At 48.3% G+C, this 19,654-nt stretch overlaps 8 protein-coding genes across 8 annotated transcripts; 4 read left to right on the top strand and 4 right to left on the bottom strand.

Moving 5' to 3' along the window:
• Positions 1-2,466: 2,466 nt before the first annotated feature.
• pmcA (putative P-type calcium ATPase) lies at positions 2,467-6,765 on the bottom strand (the record flags this gene model as incomplete). Its single annotated transcript, XM_056726390.1, has 1 exon — positions 2,467-6,765. The coding sequence occupies one exon, from the start codon at positions 6,763-6,765 to the stop codon at positions 2,467-2,469; it is 4,299 nt and encodes a 1,432-aa protein (XP_056577241.1).
• Positions 6,766-6,967: 202 nt separating this feature from the next.
• On the top strand, positions 6,968-8,484 carry N7517_008659 (putative urea hydro-lyase/cyanamide hydratase; the record flags this gene model as incomplete). The annotated part of the gene is made up of 2 exons (XM_056726389.1): positions 6,968-7,005; positions 7,971-8,484. 2 exons carry the CDS (start codon positions 6,968-6,970, stop codon positions 8,482-8,484), a joined length of 552 nt encoding a protein of 183 aa, XP_056577240.1.
• Positions 8,485-9,019: 535 nt separating this feature from the next.
• N7517_008658 (nucleoporin Nup84/Nup107 family protein) lies at positions 9,020-12,412 on the bottom strand (the record flags this gene model as incomplete). Its single annotated transcript, XM_056726388.1, has 6 exons — positions 9,020-9,402; positions 9,456-9,583; positions 9,636-9,945; positions 9,999-12,020; positions 12,072-12,315; positions 12,365-12,412. The coding sequence occupies 6 exons, from the start codon at positions 12,410-12,412 to the stop codon at positions 9,020-9,022; spliced, it is 3,135 nt and encodes a 1,044-aa protein (XP_056577239.1).
• A 401-nt stretch (positions 12,413-12,813) lies between these two features.
• N7517_008657 (uncharacterized protein) lies at positions 12,814-13,156 on the bottom strand (the record flags this gene model as incomplete). The annotated part of the gene is made up of 3 exons (XM_056726387.1): positions 12,814-12,984; positions 13,043-13,055; positions 13,131-13,156. The coding sequence occupies 3 exons, from the start codon at positions 13,154-13,156 to the stop codon at positions 12,814-12,816; spliced, it is 210 nt and encodes a 69-aa protein (XP_056577238.1).
• Positions 13,157-13,658: 502 nt separating this feature from the next.
• N7517_008656 (SUMO family protein SMT3) lies at positions 13,659-13,997 on the top strand (the record flags this gene model as incomplete). The annotated part of the gene is made up of 2 exons (XM_056726386.1): positions 13,659-13,868; positions 13,938-13,997. The coding sequence occupies 2 exons, from the start codon at positions 13,659-13,661 to the stop codon at positions 13,995-13,997; spliced, it is 270 nt and encodes an 89-aa protein (XP_056577237.1).
• Positions 13,998-14,726: 729 nt separating this feature from the next.
• N7517_008655 (uncharacterized protein) lies at positions 14,727-15,299 on the bottom strand (the record flags this gene model as incomplete). The annotated part of the gene is made up of 1 exon (XM_056726385.1): positions 14,727-15,299. The coding sequence occupies one exon, from the start codon at positions 15,297-15,299 to the stop codon at positions 14,727-14,729; it is 573 nt and encodes a 190-aa protein (XP_056577236.1).
• A 355-nt stretch (positions 15,300-15,654) lies between these two features.
• Positions 15,655-16,266, top strand: N7517_008654 (uncharacterized protein; the record flags this gene model as incomplete). The annotated part of the gene is made up of 2 exons (XM_056726384.1): positions 15,655-16,154; positions 16,221-16,266. 2 exons carry the CDS (start codon positions 15,655-15,657, stop codon positions 16,264-16,266), a joined length of 546 nt encoding a protein of 181 aa, XP_056577235.1.
• Positions 16,267-18,720: 2,454 nt separating this feature from the next.
• N7517_008653 (RTA1 domain-containing protein) lies at positions 18,721-19,630 on the top strand (the record flags this gene model as incomplete). Its single annotated transcript, XM_056726383.1, has 3 exons — positions 18,721-18,940; positions 19,007-19,496; positions 19,552-19,630. 3 exons carry the CDS (start codon positions 18,721-18,723, stop codon positions 19,628-19,630), a joined length of 789 nt encoding a protein of 262 aa, XP_056577234.1.
• Between the last annotated feature and the right edge of the window lie 24 nt (positions 19,631-19,654).

The raw sequence follows: 19,654 nt of genomic DNA, 5'->3' as shown, positions 1-19,654 counted from the left end.
AGTGAGAGAGTGAGAGAGTGAGAGAGTGAGAGAGTGAGAGAGAGAGAGAGAGAGTGAGAGAGTGAGAGAGTGAGAGAGTGAGAGAGTGAGAGAGTGAGAGAGTGAGAGAGTGAGAGAGTGAGAGAGTGAGAGAGTGAGAGAGTGAGAGAGTGAGAGGGCGGAGGGTGCACTCCATGACAATCATTATATGGTTATTTCTTATGTATGGGTTTGATCTATGGGAATGGGCTGATTCCACACTCTTTATGAATCGGCCTCTGCATATACTCTCTGGGAGAGATCCCGCTCGGCGTTTTGGCTTCGAGTTCTTGCTTCAGCTGGATGAAGCGCCTGCATAGTCATACGCAACTAGTTAGACTGCAACAGGTTAATTGAACTTTGATTGATTGATTGATTGATTGACGAGATACACCGCCATCACCAGCAGCTCATTGCTCGCAGTCAACTGAGAATCATCTTCGTGTGTGGACCAAGAGCAGAAAAGGCCATTGCACCCTCCCTCAAAAGTTTCACGCTTAACTTTCGGGGGTTCCAATACCCCATGTATCTCATGCAAAACCCAAAGAGAATATTAATTCGCTGCCCCCCGGTTCCTTGCGAAATCTGGTCAAAAATTGGGAACGAAAGCACTCGCCTTAGCGAGGGGATACGATTTGCAGTTAGCCTACTAGGTCTCCAGCAAGAGTGTATTCGGCCTTATTCAATTGAGTCTGTAACTCTGATTGGAACCCTTCTCCGGTTTGCAAGAGACGAAAGACTTGGTCGACTGAAGATCACCCTGGAAAATGTCGACACATCCGTATTACTCTGGATGCAACGGAAAGGATTAACAACAAAGTTGTTAGAACAAATTGAGAAACTCGCGGGATCTCTTACACGCGGATTCTTAACGATTCTTCATTCGTTACCTTGCAGGACCCACGCATCTACCAAGAGACCTCTTGATCCAGTGGATCCAGTAATCAAAAATGCGAAGCGAGTCAGATGCCACGAGCCGTTTGACAAGAAGGCATTTCAGGAAGTGAAGAAGGTGATCCAAGACGCCGTCAGCAGAGTGGAGGAAGCCTACAAAACAGCCCTCCAAAACCTCCCGCCCGAGAAGCCCCTAGAGGGAGATCAAGAGATTGATGGCCTGCAGGATATCATGCACCCGGGAACAGCCGTTACTCTATAGAAGGTCCGCCAGCTTATTTCAAGCGAAACTTCGGGAGGCCCCTCAGAGCCTCTATCGTCATCAGATCTCTATCCGGATCAAGATGCGGATCCCGAGGACTGTCACATTTTGGAGCTAGAGCCCCTTTGTAAAAGGGCAGTTGATTTGGGTCTTCTAGATCCAGAAGTTCCAAATGTGAGGGGAAAAAGACTCAAGTTTCGAGGACACGTCTGGCAGCAGGAGGTTGGCAAGTTCCGCGACAAAGAATATACCTACCAGTTGAATCCATCCAGGCACAATCTTTGCATCAGTATCAGCTACTGTCGAATCAGTTTTTTAAAGGACGAGGACCTCGGAGATGGCACGATTTGGGTAAAAGTTGAAGTGAATCCACCTGGTCAGCGGCATGCAAAGTGCTATGCTACTGATGCATTAGACTCGGATCCAGCTAGCCGACTCTCTTTTCGAATCAGGTACAAGAATTCCAAAGGAGAACCCCAAGAGAGATACGCCCGCGCTGGTGGACGGCAATCTGTCTACGCCGCTAACACACTCCACGACATCATCGTTGACGATAAGCCAAAAGAGGTGATTGCCAAGACTCCGCGCCGATTTCTTTACTTCACATCAGAGAGCAGAATCCCCGAGGGGTTGAAACGATTTGTTGGTGGTGGTTACACGGAAGACAACTAGCTGGTGGATTCATTTGGGCAGTTCTAGTCTTCCAGTCGTCATTTGACGGCTTTAATATGCATTCCTATCAAATTGAACTTCATTCTGTGTCTACATATTCCTTTCTTACAAGTAGTTCTCTAAGCTATAGGATGCGCTGTGACTGATATAGAAACTAAAACCTGGAGCAATTCAAGCTTCACGGGTGAGCAGTATAAAATGGAAGCTAAAATAGAAGTCTTTAGAGAGGATTTAGAGCAATTTACGACGAAAGAAAAAACATGGTATCTTCAGAATCTTTGAGAATTTTACAATCAGAAATAGAAAGAGAAGAGAAAAAGAGAAAGGAAAAATGCTAAATGGCGCCGTGGCATTGTATGCGCCGAGAGATATCCAAAAAACAAAAAAAACAAACAAAAGGCCATCCAGGCCACCAAACCCAAATGCAAATAATTGTGTGGACCCAAAAGTACAAAAGGAGTCTATGCTTAATTTTCAACAGCGTTGCGCCGAATTACCCATTTCCAGACACCGAAAATAGAAGCAATAGAGTTGAGTCAAAGGGGAGTAGGGGGCATGATTAAAGAGAACCTCCCCGGTTGGGGAGAAGAAATGAGGATAAGAAAGGCAAGGAGATGGGCTCAAACTTGCGACTGGCTAAGACTCGATCTCGATCTCGATCGTTGAGACAAAGAGCGACGGCCACGGCTAGAAGGGGCGCGGTCTACCGGTGGAGCATGTTCGAAGAACGGAATCAGATCTGGGTTCTGGCTTGGGGGTGATCCGGAGGTAGCGGAGTACTCGTTCAGGATACGGTCATCGGCAGCGGTATCCGGATGCACTTCAATGCCTTTCACGCGATCAAGGCCGCTGTGAGGGCCGCCGTTTGTTGGGAAGCTGATGGAGTCGGCTTCGTTGTGGTTTCGTTCGATGGGAGACCATCCGGCAATACTACCGGCGACAATGCCTGCCATAGCAGCGGCGGGTCCGAAGGTCGAGTTCGATCGGGACCGTGTGTTGCGTCTGGAACGAGACTCTGGAGTAGTCGGCTGTGGAGTTGGACTGCCGTTGTCGTTGTCGTTGTCGCCATTTGGTGTGGGTGGGGCAGAGGAATCACGCGAGCGGGAGCCACTGCGGGATCGAGGAAGGAGTTCCTGAGGGTGTTGCAGCTTGTGGCGGATGTGGCGTAGACGACCACCGCGGACGCGCTTGATGAAGGCGAGTTGATCGCGGATTTCTTCCAAGGCGGGATTCCACTCGTAGTTGCGGTCCTCGTCTGAAATGACCAATTCGGGACCCTTGTTGCGATGCCAGAAGTGGGGAACGAGTCTTGCGCAGAATTCATCTGGAATAAGACGAATGATCACGGCGATGGGTAAGGAGATTGCTCCAAGTATAAGACTCACAGCCCACTGTGAGCCCTCGTTAAGACGCTTGACGGAGAAGGCAGCGCCACCAACAAAGATGATCAAGATTTGACCTCCAATAATGATGAGCTGAATACCAATGAACCAACGGTTCTTCCAAATTCCTTCCAAGATGTTGAGCTTGTTGTCAATACGACGGGAATTGTACTGATTGAAAATTTGCATGAAGACAAAAGTGTTGAAAACCACAGTCTGCAGATGCTCGTGATCCCAAGAGAAGATCTTGGATCCGGCGAAATTCAGAACGAAAGTTACAACCAGCTGATAGATGGACTGTCCAATGATCATCTTCCACATTGTCAGAGTGATGAGCGGATCGGCTTTCGATTCAGGTCTGCGGTCAAGCACTGTTGGCGTAGGGGGGTCTGTCGCCAAAGCGAGGGCAGCAAACGTGTCCATGATCAAATTGACCCACAGCAACTGTACTGCGCTAAGCACGGAGTCCTCACTATCACTAGCGACTGCAGAGACGAAGGTGAGGATGACGGCGGTGATGTTGACGGTGATTTGGAACTGAAGGAACTTCTTAACGGCGTCACAGACGGTACGACCCCATGCCATAGCCTTGACGATAGATGAGAAATTGTCATCCATGAGAATAATGTCCGAGGCCTCTTTGGCCACTTCGGTACCAGTGATACCCATTGCAAAACCAACATCGGCATTCTTGAGGGCCTGGGCGTCGTTGGTACCATCTCCAGTGACAGCAACAGTCTCTCCAAGCTTCTTGAGTTGATTGACCAGGATCTTCTTATCGTCCGGGCTAGAGCGGGCGATGACCTGGAGTCTTGGGATGATTTGGTTCATTTGGCGTGTGCTCAGCTTGCGGAATTTGGGTCCCTCAATCGCGATACCGCCAGGTGTGTAGATACCACACTCCTGGGCAATAGCCTTGGCCGTCATGATGTTATCACCAGTCACCATCCTGACAAACACTCCAGCACGTTGGCATGTGTACACTGCCTCGGCAACACCTTCTCGGACAGGGTCCTGAATACCAAAGATACCCAACATTGCCATGTCCTTGAAGATAGGTTCGAAGACTGCCTGGTTGCGATCGGTTTCCGCAGTAGGAGCTCCACGAGGTGGCCATTGATCGAAGTCACGGTAAACTAGCGCAATGCATCGGAGGGAACGGGTAGCGTAGTTAGTCATGATGTTGTCCAGTGCAGTCCTGTTCTCGTCGGTAACAGGAGCCTCTGATAGATTGTCAGTGGGATCTCGGACGATGCGGGTCGACTTGGCGGCTAGAATCTCCGCGGCACCCTTGACTAGCATTCGGTATTTTCCATTCTCCAGCTGGACCACGACTGCCATGCATTTGCGGCCAGAATCGAATGGGAACATCTGGGCGAGCTTGCCGTTTGCTCTCGCTTCGCTGAGGACCCCCATTCCGAGGTAATCCCTAGCGAAAGTCAAGAGGGCAGTTTCTGTTTTGGATCCAACGTATGTCTTAACTCCATCTGTCTCACCTTCGAATGCGGATGAGTTGTAGACAATCGATTGGAGCAGGACATCCTTCACCGAAGGCGATAGAGTAGAGACAAAATCGGAGGCGGTGATCTCACTCTGATCATCGGACGAGACACCAGAATACTTTCCGAACCGAGACGTTGTACCCAGCGTCGCAGCTACTGCAGTCATTTTATTCTCTGTCAAGGTTCCAGTTTTGTCGGAGCAAATCGTGGTGGCGTTACCCATAGTCTCGCAAGCTTTGAGATAGCGAACCAGGTTGTTGTCTTTGAGCATTCGTGTTGTAGCAAAGGCCAGAGCGAGCGTGACAGCCAGTGGTAAGCCTTCAGGCACTGCGACGACGACAATTGTAACCGCAACAATGAAAATCTGCAGGAATGCTTGACCCTTGGCGTCTGCACCACCCTCGATGTCCTTCAGACGAACCAAAAATTTGATGAAAAGAACCACAAACAGCAATAAACCAGAAGCGAGACCAAGCTTAGCAATGTACTCAGCCAACTTGTTGAGCTTAGTTTGCAAAGGCGTTGTCTCACCCTCCTCTTGGAGGGACATCATCGTCCGGCCGAAGGTAGCGTGCATACCGGTAGCAGTGACCAAAAAGGTGCCGACACCCTCAGAGACCTTGGCACCGGAAATGATAAAAGGATCCATTTTCTTCAGGTCTTCGTGTTGCTCGATTGTCCGGTACACTTCATCACCAGGGGTTTTGCGGAGAACATCAGACTCGCCAGTAGCCGAAGATTCATCGCACTTGAGGTCGTGGCCTTCGATCAAGATCCCATCAACTGGGACCATATCACCAGGTTCCAGAAGCATCAAATCGCCAACCAAGACGTCGTGGATATTAATTTCTTCCGTTCGGCCGGATCGCGTTACCTTGACCTGTCGATTTTCCTTCTTTTTGTTGAGTTTTGCAAATTGTCGTTCCTTTTGCCAGTCATTCGCTGCGCCGACCGTAACCACAATAATAATGGCTACGAGAATGGCCAGACCTTCGACCCATTCCACGCCAGGTTCATCAGGATTTGCTGGATGGATCGATTGCGGAATTCCCACAGCAAGTGAAACTACGGCCGCAACCGTCAATAAGATCAACACCTTGTCGTTGTAGGCAATCCATGCAAGCTCCCAGATAGTCTTCAACTTCTTCTCTGGAAGCTTGTTATCTCCGTAGATACGTCTGCGGTCGGCGTAGGCTTCTTCGCCCTGGTTTATGACAGAGCTCTCGGCGGCGGGCGGTGGTGGCTTTGGCGAGGCAGATTTGGGTATATTGTTTGGTGAGGCGGGTGAGGCGGGTGAGGCAGGGGAGACAACATCGTCAAAGCTGACGGTTCCGTCAAGGGTTGTCTCATCAACACTCAATCCACTTTTTACATCAGTTCGGAGTCCTTTTTCTAGTCCTCGCAGGCCTCCCATCGCATGGAAGGCGGCAAAACTCTTTGGATTGAGAAGCTTATTCAGCTGACCAGGTGAGAAAGCGAACTTGTTGTCCTCGACCTCGAACTCGGATTCGCGGCCGGGGTCTGGGGTGAGGGCATCCTCATCGTGTATGTCGTTTATGGCGGCGTTCTTGGCCAAATCAGATCTCGATTCGTGAGATGTTGAGGGGACATATGTCTCGCCGCCGTAGGTGCTCGATGTTTGACTGGTCTCGTCCGACTCTAGAGAATTACCTCGGGATCGTGCTCCGGGGACGGAAAGGAAGTTGGAATGCGCCTCAGGCGCCTTCGACTTGGGTGACGAAATGTTGTGGGGTGACGTTGGGCGACTCTCTAGGTCACGAGCTTCGGAGGAGGCATTGGAGCGAATCGAGGCTGTGGACCTCATATCGGTGGGAGAGACACTGCCACTGTTCAGTAATGCGCTTGTGTCGGCGGCATGTGCGTTATCGGTGTAGGTGTGTGATCCTCCCGAGAGGACTTGGATAGGAGGGTATTCTGTATCGGGGGAGTTCACGGCTGAGGTATCGATGGTAATAGTCGGCGCGCGTTCTCTGCGCAGGGTCGATTGGCCTGGCTCATCGTTTCGGTCGGACATTGTGGCAGTGTGTATTCAATGGATTCATGCGTGGCTCACACCCGGGTTTGCGGGTTCATGGAGTGGATAAGGAGAAAGTAGAAAGAATCATTCCTGAAGTCCTAGGGTGAAAGGCAAGGGTGGAAAGGTGTGTAAAACAAGATAGGAGGCGAGCTTGGCAATGTATTGCCTCCCGGAGACGTCAAGTTCAGTCTTATCCACTATGGTCGAGAACTTCCCTTTCAATTCAACTCTCATTAAGTGGATTTTCTTGTTCTAAACTCCACTTTTTAGCTCTTGCACAGCCCCTATACTATATATGTATTTTCAATTTCTACATGTATATATATCTGTCCTCCAACTAACCTACACAATTTATAGATTCTTTTTGCCCAATTGACAAGAAAACCCCTTGGTCATATTTACGGGAAATGAGTGTCAAATAAGAATACCAATACATTCAATACCAAGCTATATAGTGTGTTCTGCACTGCCTCATTGCCAAGACATCGACATGCCGATGCGGAAAATAGGGGGAAAACTTTTTTTACTTGAACATGTTAGTATAATTGGGTTAAAATTGAAGATCTAGCTTATATTAAAGACGTTATATATCTCTCTATACGGAGTATGGTGTCTATACGAAGTACTCAAAATTTAGTCTTGATACGGGGTACGGAGTACTACGCCCTTTAAAGTGGTGACGTCCCCTATATTTACGATCGACGAGTGCGACGTAGCGTATCCAAGATTTGTTTTTTTTTTTCTTAAAAACTTTGATTCCGGAACTAAACGGAGAACTTGATTTTACATGCCAAGCTCCGGACCTCACACAGCTCAGCCACACTCAGACCCTTGCATTCATCGTACGGCATGTACAAAGTAACTACAATATATGTTATATGGAGTATGGAGTAAACTGATATCAAAAGCTTAGACATCGTTATACGGGGCACCTAATAGGTCTAGCTTGATCCTCTACAAATCCAAATCGGGCATCTATAGCTACAATATATATATATATACCTCACCAATTGACTACAATATACAGTAACACAATACATATCAACACCAAATCTAAAAATATATTCTCAAAACTAACAATCATCTCACACTTCCAACAGAGCCCAATCAAAAGCCAAAAGCCTTATAAATGTCCAACCCAACCAACAGTTACGGCCTCACCGCTGTCCCAGCCCAAACCCTACTCACTCCCACCTACCCAGCACCAACCTCCCCCCAACCCCAATTCTTGAAACCCCACTAGCCCAGCGCATCAACGCCTATGCACGCACCTCCCCGAAGGACCATACAGCCACTTACGACCGATCGGGCTCATCAAACGGTACCGATTCCCGTTTGCGGACTGGGACTTTGGACAAGACTTTCTTCCTGGCTTGTTTGTTGCATGATATCGGGTCCACAGAGACCAGTATCACCAGACTGAGTTTTGAGTTCTTCGACGACGTGTTGGCATTGCGCGTCTTGCAGACTGATACTCAATACATCCACGAAGACGAAGACGAGGCTGATGTGGGTGTTCATGTCCGTGATCGGGGAACCTATACTTGCTTTAGTGAGGCGAGGGCCCCGCATGAACAGGCGGAGAGCGTGACGGAGATCATTCGATATCGGGATTTGTCGCTTGGTGGCATCACTGTGGGACAGTTGTTGCAGCTAGCGATGTACGCTGTACAACATCATCAGCTGATCTCCAAAAACCAACTTCCTTGCAGATAATATCGGCGCATACCCCCGACCTCTCGTCCATGCAGATCCTATCAAGGATGTCTCGACGCATTTCCCGCGTAGACGCTGGAGCCACTGCTTTGCAGCCACGATGGCGAGAATATTCTCGAGCCTTGGGAACATACTACCGTTCTAGGCGAGGAATCCCCCGCCAATGTGCTGGGAAATATACTCATGGTGCCATATGAGTGATTGTGCTCGCTTGAGGCTATGTTTCAATGTGACTAATCCATATGTGTAGTGTTTTTTCGTGAGTCAACTGAGTCTGATACTAATGAACTACTCGTGGTTGGGAACAGGCAAGGTGATAAGAAACGAGGAACGCGTAATAAAAACTGCAATCAAATTGATATTGTTGACAAACGATGTCGATGCATTCGTAGATATCCTATTGACACGTAGCTGTAGTAAAAGTAACCTCCTTCCATGTTTGATCCAGTTTCGTTCATATCAGAGCCTCGCCGTTAAAAAAACTTAAAACCACTCAAATCCCATGCTAATGTACACAGAACAAATCACCGCTGACTCATTGCTCCCGTTCTGGGTCGGATACGATCCCAAGCCTCTTCTTTTCTTCTTCAGAGATCGTGACATCCCAGATCTTCAGTTCCTGGCCCTTTTCAAAGGTGTTGTGCTCCATTGAGGACTTGCGCTGAGTGGAGTCCCGGATGACCAAGGCCTTGCTCGACAAAGCGAGCACATCGACAAGCTCGGCCATGCGTCGTGACTTTGTAAAGGCGCGAGTGACATGCTCGTAGTTTGCAACCCAGATAGACACAATCATACAGGAAGTCAACAGATCGTGCCGCTCGAGGGTGTGACTGGCGTAGTACAAGGCGTTGTGCCAATCAAGAATCAGCTCTGGAACGTAGGTTGTCCGAATGTATTCGAAGTCTTGTTCTTCCTCGGCTGTAGAGAAAGATTAGTATTGATATTCCAATGCCGCGACATCAAGTACATACCATCGGTGGATGTGGGTAGCCACTCTTCAGCGACCACTTGTCCAACCCATTCTTCTAAAACAGCCACGCATTCGTTCATATCTTGACCCATGCCCTTCAAGGTGCCCGAGTCACGTCGACGTTTGGTCCTAAATGGATTAGCTTTGGTGGCACGATGAAGCAGGGAAAGGATGGACTCACTTGGACATCTGCTCGTGCACCAACGCAAATTGCTCCACGCCATCAAACCCGAGAGCCAAGCTCTCCAGATCTAGAACCCTGTGAGCCCGGTAGTATGCCGAAACCAGTGCGACATTGTTGGAACCGGACAGACTTCGTCGGTGGAGGCTGTTTCTCTTTGATTTGGTGGGGCTAGTTGGCGTAGTTGCTTCGGTATGTCCCGCTTCCTGCGGAGGCATGGAGATGATATCGGATCCGAATTTGTCAATTGAGATATCAGCCAATCGAAGGCGGAAACTCAACTCGCGAGCAGCGGCAAGCTTATCAGCAACTAGTAAAAGTCAGTTCGATGGATTCCCTGCAACAGGAATAATAAAAACATACGGAAGAACTTGCGATACAGCCAGGAACCAAGATCGCAAATCTTATCCCACTGTCCATCTATGTAGCGAAGCCACTCCAGACTGCGAATCATCTTGTCATCTTCCGGAGCGACGGAGGTCCCGATCAAGTCGGTCTTGGGTGACACCAATGCACGGGAACCGTCAGGTCGTCGCAGCACTCTTGAATAACCTGTGACTCCTCTAGAGTGTTCAATCGCAGAGACATTCTCCTTCACCCACGCCCATTGAACATCAAGAACAGTTTCCATGTCAATCTGATGTTTCCGCGCGAGCTTAACTTGCTGGACCTTTTCTTGTGGGTCAACAATTTCAATCAGAATCTTGGATAGAACTTCGTGTCCCATTGTTGCGGGGAGAAGAGACACGTAAAGTGGGACAAGGTGGAATAGACCTCTATCTTCCAGGTTGGCAATATGTCCAGCCACGATCACCGACGCCGTTTCAACGAAATGAGCATCCACGCGAGCGTAGCCCCTTGCACTGGCCACAACGTAAACATGAGCTGCAATTCTGAGAGCTTCTTCGTCATCGGCAGCTATGAGGAAAGATTCATCTACTGGCTTGCGCGTAATGTCTGGGATGACAGAGTTTTTCCCATATTTATCGGCGCTAACTTGCGATACAGCTTGAGCCAGAGAAGTGAAGAATGTATCGTAGCCTTTGCTGAGAATTGTGGCCTGGATATTGCGGAACGGATTACGCGCTTCACCACTGACCCGGTCATTGCCCTTGAGATAGACAAGGAACTTTTGAAGTTCTGCGTGCCCAGCCGGTTCCGGCTTGAAGGCTACAGCGGTGTTGGGGGAGTGGCTGAGTTTGCGCTGGAATTGCTTGCAAAATCCCTGATAGCGTGAGAGCACGACACGGTTGAAATACACGTAAAGGAAGTCGTCCCAGCTGCGGCAGACACTGGCTGCAGCATCGGTTTCACCAGCAAGAAGGGCGTAGACCGCTCGCTGGAATTCGTCGGTATTGGGATCGCGTGTTAGCGCAGAGCAGGCGGTGCGCCATGAATCGTGGGATCGACTGTTCATCAAACGTGTGTGGCCATCGTCAGATGGGTATCGAGAACTTCCCGACTTGGGATCCACACTAGAGCCACACAAGCTGACGGCCCTCCATCCTTCCAGACGGGTCTCTGCCCATTCACGAATCTTAGTCCAGTTCTCGCCTTGTCTGAGCATCTTCCAGCAAGTTATCCATGTAGCGCGCTCGTGGAATTCGTCCTGCCTTTGTAAACCGTGCTTCTGACGAGTGATGGCATCGGGATCGAGTTGAGTGATTAGCGGTTTTTGTTCGTCGTTGCTCAAAAGCGAGCGCGAGATTCCCGGGTCATTGGGCTCGAGAGGCTGTGGCCAGGCGCGCAAGCGTTTGTGGCCCTTGATCGCTTCTTTAGTAAAAAGCCAGCCAGTTGTCCATAATCCTTGTCCCCTTTCCGCTTGTCCCTCCATTTCCGTGATCAGGGTATCGAATTCTTGGCTTGCTGTCTTGGAGGTCTCCTCCAACCACCGCATGGCAACCACGCATTCGAGGCCATATTGGTCGGCATTGAGGAACTCTTCCCAGATCTCGCGATCGCTTGAGTACCGGTGAAGGTTCTGGAAAGCTGTCTGTCGTCCTACTTTGTAACTGGCCCGGCTGGAGGGGTCGTCAATACTGATCAGGTTGAGCAGGAGGCGCCAAGTGTCGGCCTCAAGTTGCAATCGCCGTATCTCCTCGTAATGTTTGGTGTCTTGCGATCCGCTCGACCGGAAGCCCGTCTTTGTCCGGTCAACAGTCTGCTGGGTCTCGATTTCCTTGATCGCATTGTTCGCAATGTCACGGTAGCTCTGCACGAGCTTGTAAGCTGCCTGGGCGCTGTTGAAATCGTCGGTTGAATTGTCGCGCTTGAACTGATCTAGCTTATCGGCGAATGCTTCGATTTGGCGAGTGACGCGGTCAGCCGTGCGGCGAAGGGGGTGCAGTGCTTCCTGGGCGCCTGCGGCGGTGAACAGCGGGGTGTCTGGAATAGAATTTAGTAAATGCGACCTAAAGAGTAGATCTGGAGACCAACCTTGAGATTTGCCCGAAATCCCAAAGGTAGACTGCATAGAGGGCTCGTCAGAAACATCGGACCTGGTCTCCGATACGGTGTCGCCATCCATATCTTCGTCCATATCATCTTGGTCTTCAGATTGGTCCTCCGATTGGTCTTCCGATTGATCTTCTGAGATTTGATCTCCATCCAATTCTTCCTCATCGAAAGATTGTTGCGAATCATCATCGATACTGATGACCTCGGTTTGTCTCTGGGGAACCTATACAAAGAATTAGACAAAAAGCAAAAAGCAAAGAAAATGACCGCACCGGTGTAAATATGGAGGCCCCAGCGGCCGATCGAGTCAAAGGCGCCATAATGGGAAGACTTTGGTTGGAAGGGAGCCCTGAAGAAGAGAGAGAGAGAGAGAGAGCTAGGAATAAGTTGTGTTTGTCTCTTTTGGTTTTCGTGACGGACTAAGCCCGAAATAGACTAGCGCCAACAGCAAAAGCTATTTCAACGAAATTTCGCCCGCGCCCTTCTCTCTTTCTTTTCTTTTCTTCTCTAATGTCTATAGGCTTTCATTAGAGTCTCGGTATGAAAACTCAATTTTCGTACAGGTCCATGAGGCCTCTTTGCGTGCTCACGATTGTCTTATAATAAATGCAGTTCTTCAATTAGCCTGGTTTCCTCCATATGGAAACTCAGACCGCAAAGGAATTGTGACATCTACCATTTTCGACATGGGTCACTTGAATTTTTATATAAAGTAATTTCTTCACTGCTTCTCTGCTGCTTGGGCTCGTTGTCTCATCTTCAACCGCAGCAAATTTGCTTTAGGGCAGCTGACGGTAGATGCCTGGTCACCTCGCTCTTGGTAGAAGGCATTGCAGCATTCGTACAAAGCGTCAATTTGTGTTTGGCACTTGGCCTCATCAAATGAGTTTTTCTGCAAGCAATCTAGCTTCGGTTAGGCTTTGTGTGTGAACATGCTATTGGAAAAATACCTTGGATGGCGCACTATTGCAGTGTCAGTAAGAGCTAGCAACACCCGTGGACCACTATAAAGGGACGCTTTAGGACAGGGACACATACAGCACGCGGATGGCAGGGTTGCTCATGCGAAAGATCTTGCTTTAAATTACCCTACAAGGGTCTCAGCATTTAGGCAATATGTTCAAAGTGATGATTTCCATACCATAATGCAATTATCAAAGATTGTACAAAGCAATGCTGTAGATACTGTTCCTTGGAAGTGACGAAAGTGATAGAAAGAGCCAAACGCAAAATAGATTCTCCGCCTTCAGACCGTGGGGCGAGTGTGCTATTCTGCCGCCGCCGCTGATCTCTCTTCTTCCTCTCTCTCTTCTAACTTCACCGTTTCCATAATCTTCGTTTTCTCGCTTCTAAGCCTTCGTCTTCTAGGTGAGTACCTCATAATTCAGCCCTGAAATGGAGTTGAAATCGCGATCTAACCATCTTTGAACGTTTTCAGACATCGAAAGCCCCGCTCGAAGAGGTTCTTGAACTCGCGTTTACCGTTGTAAGCATACTTCCTCGTCGCATTCCATACTCTGTGAGAAGTAGTCGTTTAACGAACTCTAGACCACAACATTCATCATCATGTCCGACAAAGAAGGCGCCGCTCCTCCTACCGAGCACCTTAACATTAAGGTGACCGATAACAACAACGAAGTTTTCTTCAAGATCAAGCGCACAACGCAGCTGAAGAAGCTTATGGATGCCTTCTGCGAGCGCCAAGGAAAGCAAATTTCCACTGTTCGGTTCCTATTTGACGGCACCCGAGTTCGCCCTGAGGATTCTCCGGAGACTGTACGGCCATTTCCCTCTCTTTTTCGCCCTCCATTGGTGTTTGGGAACTTTAAAACTGACTGAAAATAGCTCGACATGGCTGATGGAGATACCTTGGAGGTTCACCAGGAGCAGATCGGTGGCTGCTAGACCCGCTCTGCATGTTACAGTCGCACTTCCCGAGAACCGAGGCCGCTGAGGCGACATATGGGGGAATATGCTAGCGCTGTTGGCTAGCAGTGGATAGAGGATCCCAATTGACAGCCCATGGGCGAAGGGGCGGCGTTCATACTGCTTTTCCTTATTATGAATGATGATTATCAAAAGCCACCCAGTCTTCTCTGCAGACTTTAAGGGTGCTTTCGCTATATTAAATTTCCCTCGATTTCAACAAGACTGCATCACGTAGAAATAGTCTGATTTTGGCCCTAGGCTTCGTGTTTGAACCTAGGGCTTGTGCTAAACCAATGGGAACTTTCTTTTTCTGGAAACATGCAACTGTCGCAACACTTTGTCTCATTTATTGCCTTGAATAGCCTATGGGGTCTCAATGCAAGTTTACGCGTGGATATATACTATATTGTGCTGTGGACTAGGGCCTCCTATCACAAGTGGTCACCTCTAGCAAAGGAAATCGATTCCAGGGTCAAAGAACGCAACTGTCTCATCGGGGTCAATTGATGGACCACGTCTGGTTTAAATGGGCTAGTAAAGTCCAAGGCACAGGAAACAAACAGCCACCCGTTGCTTCATGCATGATAACCATGATACTCGCCATGCAGAGAGAAGACATATATATACAGCCCGATTCAACAGATATGTACACATATATAGAGCCAAAACCGCCTAATGTAGCCCCGAAATCCTCCCCAAAGTCACCTAACTGCTCCAAATAGAAGCCTTCATCTTCTCCTCCTCCTCCTTAGCCTTGGCCTTCTCCTCGCGCTCGCGATTCCGCCTCCGAATTTCTTGCTCTTTTACTGAGCGATCGTAAGCGCGCTGCTGCTCCGTCCGCTTCGGGGCGCGGATCCCCAACGCACCGGCAATCATCCGCTCCGCAACAGCAGTCTGTTTCTCTGGGCGACGGGCGGGAGCACCCTGCGCCGAAGCAGGAGAAGCAGCTCTCGCCATCCATGGAGCGGATGTCTGCGGGGAGATAGGTGTCGGCGGGGGATCTAGCGGCCCTTCGGCGCTGACGGTTGGCGAGAGCACTGGGGTAGTGTCTTCGTCATGGGGCTGGTCCTCGCCTTCCGGAGCGGAAAGGTCTGCTTCATCTTCCCAGGAGTCTGCGACGGGTTTGCGGGGTATCTTGGGGTTGGATGTGGGGGTTGGAGTCACGCCTGCTGCTGAGAGCTTTTTCACGTTTGGTCGGGAAACGTCCTGCACTGGGCCCTTTGCACCTATGGATAGGTTACGGAGAGCGGATTGGAGTTCAGCGCTTGGATCAGACATGACACTGGCACGGATCAGATGTAAAGGATAATAAATATAAAAGAGTGGTTAATGGGTGTATATACTCAGAATTTTAAAGAAGATTTGTGTCGTCTAGAAATAGAATTAATGGCGTCAGAGGGCATGGTCGATCGTGGAGAAGGGCTAGACCTTGGTTCGGCTTTGTGCCTCAGGATTGTCAGGCATCAATATCTCTTTCCTAGTTGGAGTATTAGTAACCATCAAAGAAAATGGCAGGAGTTGAGTGTTAAATAAAACAAAGAAGTGTTTTAACACTTTGATTTTTTATAAATGATCTCTAGAGCCCCTCCCCGACTATCATTCTTTTCCATATTGCAGAGCATATCCAAACAACATGAAGTACGCCATTGCTACCATAGTCGCCCTGGCCAGCTTGTTCAGCCAGGCCATCGCCCGGTTTGCCCATGGAATCTACACAATCGAGTCGCATACTGGGGATGTTTGGGCGATTAGAAACGCCACCGGTAGTAAAGCTCGGGTTGAGTTGGTACACCCGGAAGGCCACCAAACCGAGCACTGGTATATATACCCCTCCCAGTCCACCGGCTACGACCGCTTTATACAAAACGTCGGAAACGAGGGGATGCTCGCATGTTGGTTTGCAAATGGATACAAGTGCGAAGTGAACGGAGACGACGGACAGTTTTTCACAGTGCTCAGGTACCACAATCCAGCGATCAAGAATTACATCGGCAGCATCTTCGACCCCGCGGCCTTCAACCCATCAGGAAGTGAATCCCAGTCGGTAGGATCTGGGAAGGATCATCGGTTGATGGCTTATTCTGTGGAGTCAAAAGTTGATATGCATTTCGTTCTTAGGGGAGTCAAGAGCAAGTGTGAGTCATTATATTTACTTTGTTATTTACCTTTGAATCAATCTGATGTTTATCATGGATATAGAAGCTGGATGATGCGAGGCTTGTTCCTGATCCTTATCTGGGATTAGTGATGTTTGGTCTACAGCGTTGGGAAGATGAGGGATATTGACAGGAAGTTGGAGATACAATTCTATCCATGTACCCTACACATTACGTCAAGTAATTTATATACACGTAACTAGCTATGCAAATCTCTTTGGTTGCTTTATATACGAGGTGTCTGGTTGGCAGTTTAGCCGCTTTAGCTTGAATAACTTACCTCTAAACAGAATATCTGAAAATAACACCGAAGAGACCACCAAGGAGATATCGCAAGGCCGCATAAGCGGTCTACTATTCTAAATTTACAAGTTGCACACGATGGCCATGACTATACCTGGTACCGATGAGGAAAGTGCCACCAAACGTGAGAATTCTGGCGCCCCAACCGCGTGATCTATTCATACCTCGAATGTCGCCGGCACAAAATGAAATGCGATAGGGTAGTATACAAGCTCGGGGACTCCACCATGGTAATGTCTAACATGGAAGCACTATCAACCCCGTTGCACGCATCTTTCATCGACCCTCTTTTGCACATCGATATGAGACGTGGTGGGAGAATCGAAAACGGGCACCTAGTTTCTTCATCTTTAGGGGTAATTGTGTCTTCAGTTCTTTTCTCTGCAGTGATCGCAATGTCCGAAGCACTAGTGCTCGAATTCTGTCACACTCCTCCCTGAGAGGAGATGAAGCGAAGGTTGTACAGTGATACGGAGGCTACCCTTAGCAAGGCTAATATCCTTCAATCGACAAAGATTGAAAGCTTGCAGACCTTTATAGCGTATCTGGTATCAAATGAGCCACCTGGGTTTATTATATAGCCGTTCAGAAGTTGCATATACTAAAGATCATTGGTGTCTCAGCTTCCGATTTGTGTTAATGAGATCTCTCGGTCACACTATGTTTTGATCGGTATGGGAGCCAGGATAGTGGGGCTTATGGGACTTCATTGTAACCCCTAGAGTATGGATTCTCACTAGCAAAGTGCCAGACTCGACGCCTCGTGTGGTATCGAGTCTACTACCTTGATCTCAAGATAAGCGAGATCCGGACCCCGATCATTTATCACGAGGAGGAATATACCACACGGCTTCTATTGTATATCTCATCTACCTTATCTCTCCTGCCAAAGACACCACTTGCTTCCAATGATATGGGAGTCTCCATGATTTGGTTTGAATGCCAAGAGATGTAGTATCAGTTCTTGACGCTACGCAATTGAGTCGACCAGAAGAAAATTAGTCTCGCCAAGGCAACTTCCAAGAAGCCTTTCACCTGGAAAGTATGGATTTCCGAAATGTCCTAAAATCGGATTGTTATGGTTCCTTGTATACAATTCCTGGGACACATTATTGCCATAGTAACCACGATTGGCCATTTTAGAAAGAGCGATTAGTGATTGATTAAAGTGCCAGTAGGGATTAACTCCTTATAGAGACTTAATTAACTCAAGAACAGACAAAACCAAGGCTAAAAAAGTGTAAGAGATAATGAAGTGTGACTTAATAGCTAATAATTGACAGCAGGTGGCCTAGTGGTAACACGCTACGCGTGTGTACTACGAGGGAAGTGCCCAGGATCTTCCACTACCTGACTGTTCCGGTTCGATCCGTCGAAGTCGCGTTTACACTCTCTTTTTTTGCCTTCACCTTTTTCGTGGCTATCACTTTTCATCTTCATATTTCATCTTCATCGTCTCCAGATTATGCTCCATTGGCTAGTATACTTCGGACCGGAAAATTAATGCCCCAGGCCCACAATGCACGTGACTTGGATAATCCGATAAGCAATTTCCCCGGCAACCAACACAAAGGGAGATCTCCGACCCCGGACTCTGGGCGTACGATCGTAAGTAAAATGAACATTTTAGGTAACATGGTACGCCATTTGCGCTGAGTTATGAAAAACCATGATGAGCATATATCTATGACCAGGTTTTACCACCTATCTTTCAGGCTTTCTGTGGTGTGGTTTTCAGCTGTATCGGTATACCTCCAACGGCCACCTCCCCTCTGGCGGGGTTGACATACTTGAACCTGCGCTTAAAAGGCTCCAATCTAGCTGGAAGCGGTTATGAAAGAAGACAAAGGTGTATGTGCACACCAACAAATTGAATCATCTGCTGATCTTGGCATACACTTGCAAGGATTTACCATTGTATTAAAAGAGGCCTAGGCCACAGGGTTGCAGGGCGAAGAGAAATTTTAGCTAGGTAGTATGGAAGAAATCATATGATTTAATCTTAGTCCTTTGGGACCTAAGGACCTAACTAGTAGACATTAGATAAAGGTTACCCTGCAACCTTGGCTTTCATATGAAACGGATCTATCATGGCGAAGAAATCGCATAGATGGAATCCCTCAAAGAAATGTATAAATATCTTTCTTTAATGGATATATTGAGCGAGCATAGAAACTAGCCTTTCTTCGTGACTTCGATATGGAATACCCGATCATATTCACTTTCTCTATGCCAGAATAATGGTTGAAATCCGCGCTACAGCCGTCAAATGCACAGAGGTGACTCCTCAATGTCCAGTCGAGGACACTATCTATGGCTACGCGCCTGATATTGTGTTCAGCGTTGAATTTTGTATAATATTCGGTGTTTGTTCTCTGATACAGATCGGCCAGATGATCAAATGGCGCCTGTGGTCTTTTAGTATTGCCGTGATTCTCGGCTGTTTGACTGAAGTGATTGGTAAGTCAAACTACAACTCCATGAGAATAAGTAGTTGAGTGTCTCGTATAGTACTGACAAAAATAGGCTATTTCGGTCGTATATTACTCCACAACAACCCATATTCATCCGCCGGCTTCAAGACGCAGCTTTGCATGTTGACAATAGCACCGGCTTTCTGGTCGGCAGCCATATACCTGACGCTGAAGCATGGAGTAAACGTGTTTGGGCAACAATACTCGACATTGAGGGCGAAGTGGTATCCTTACATCTTTGTCACCTGCGATATCCTTTCGTTGATTCTCCAAGGCGTTGGTGGTGGCCTTGCAGCAGCAGGCAAAACACAAAACGTCAATGATATAGGCAGCGATATCATGCTGAGCGGAATTGTCTGGCAAGTTGTCACCTTGACGGTATTTGGGGTGATGTCGGGCCACTTTCTTCTTCGTATAAAAGGCGCCCCGGGAGATGGGATGACAGTTGAGGCCCGAAAAGTTTGGAACAGTCGCAGTTTCTGGGTATTTTTCTGGGGAATCTTTGTGGCATTTTTCACAACTTATGTTCGTTGTGTCTACCGGTATGTCATTCGCTATAGTATTTTGATATCCAAGTACTGATGTTGGGATTTTCAGTATCGCGGAAATGGCCGGTGGGTGGGAAAACCCCATAATGCAGGACGAAATTGACTTCACTATGCTTGAATCAATGTAAGCCGAACTTTGTCAAAACTGGTTG

This window comes from Penicillium concentricum (assembly GCF_028827145.1).
Source record: "Penicillium concentricum strain IBT 3081 chromosome Unknown utg000003l_segment0_segment0, whole genome shotgun sequence".
NCBI lineage: Eukaryota > Fungi > Ascomycota > Eurotiomycetes > Eurotiales > Aspergillaceae > Penicillium > Penicillium concentricum.
This window is presented reverse-complemented; position numbering and strand designations above follow the sequence as displayed.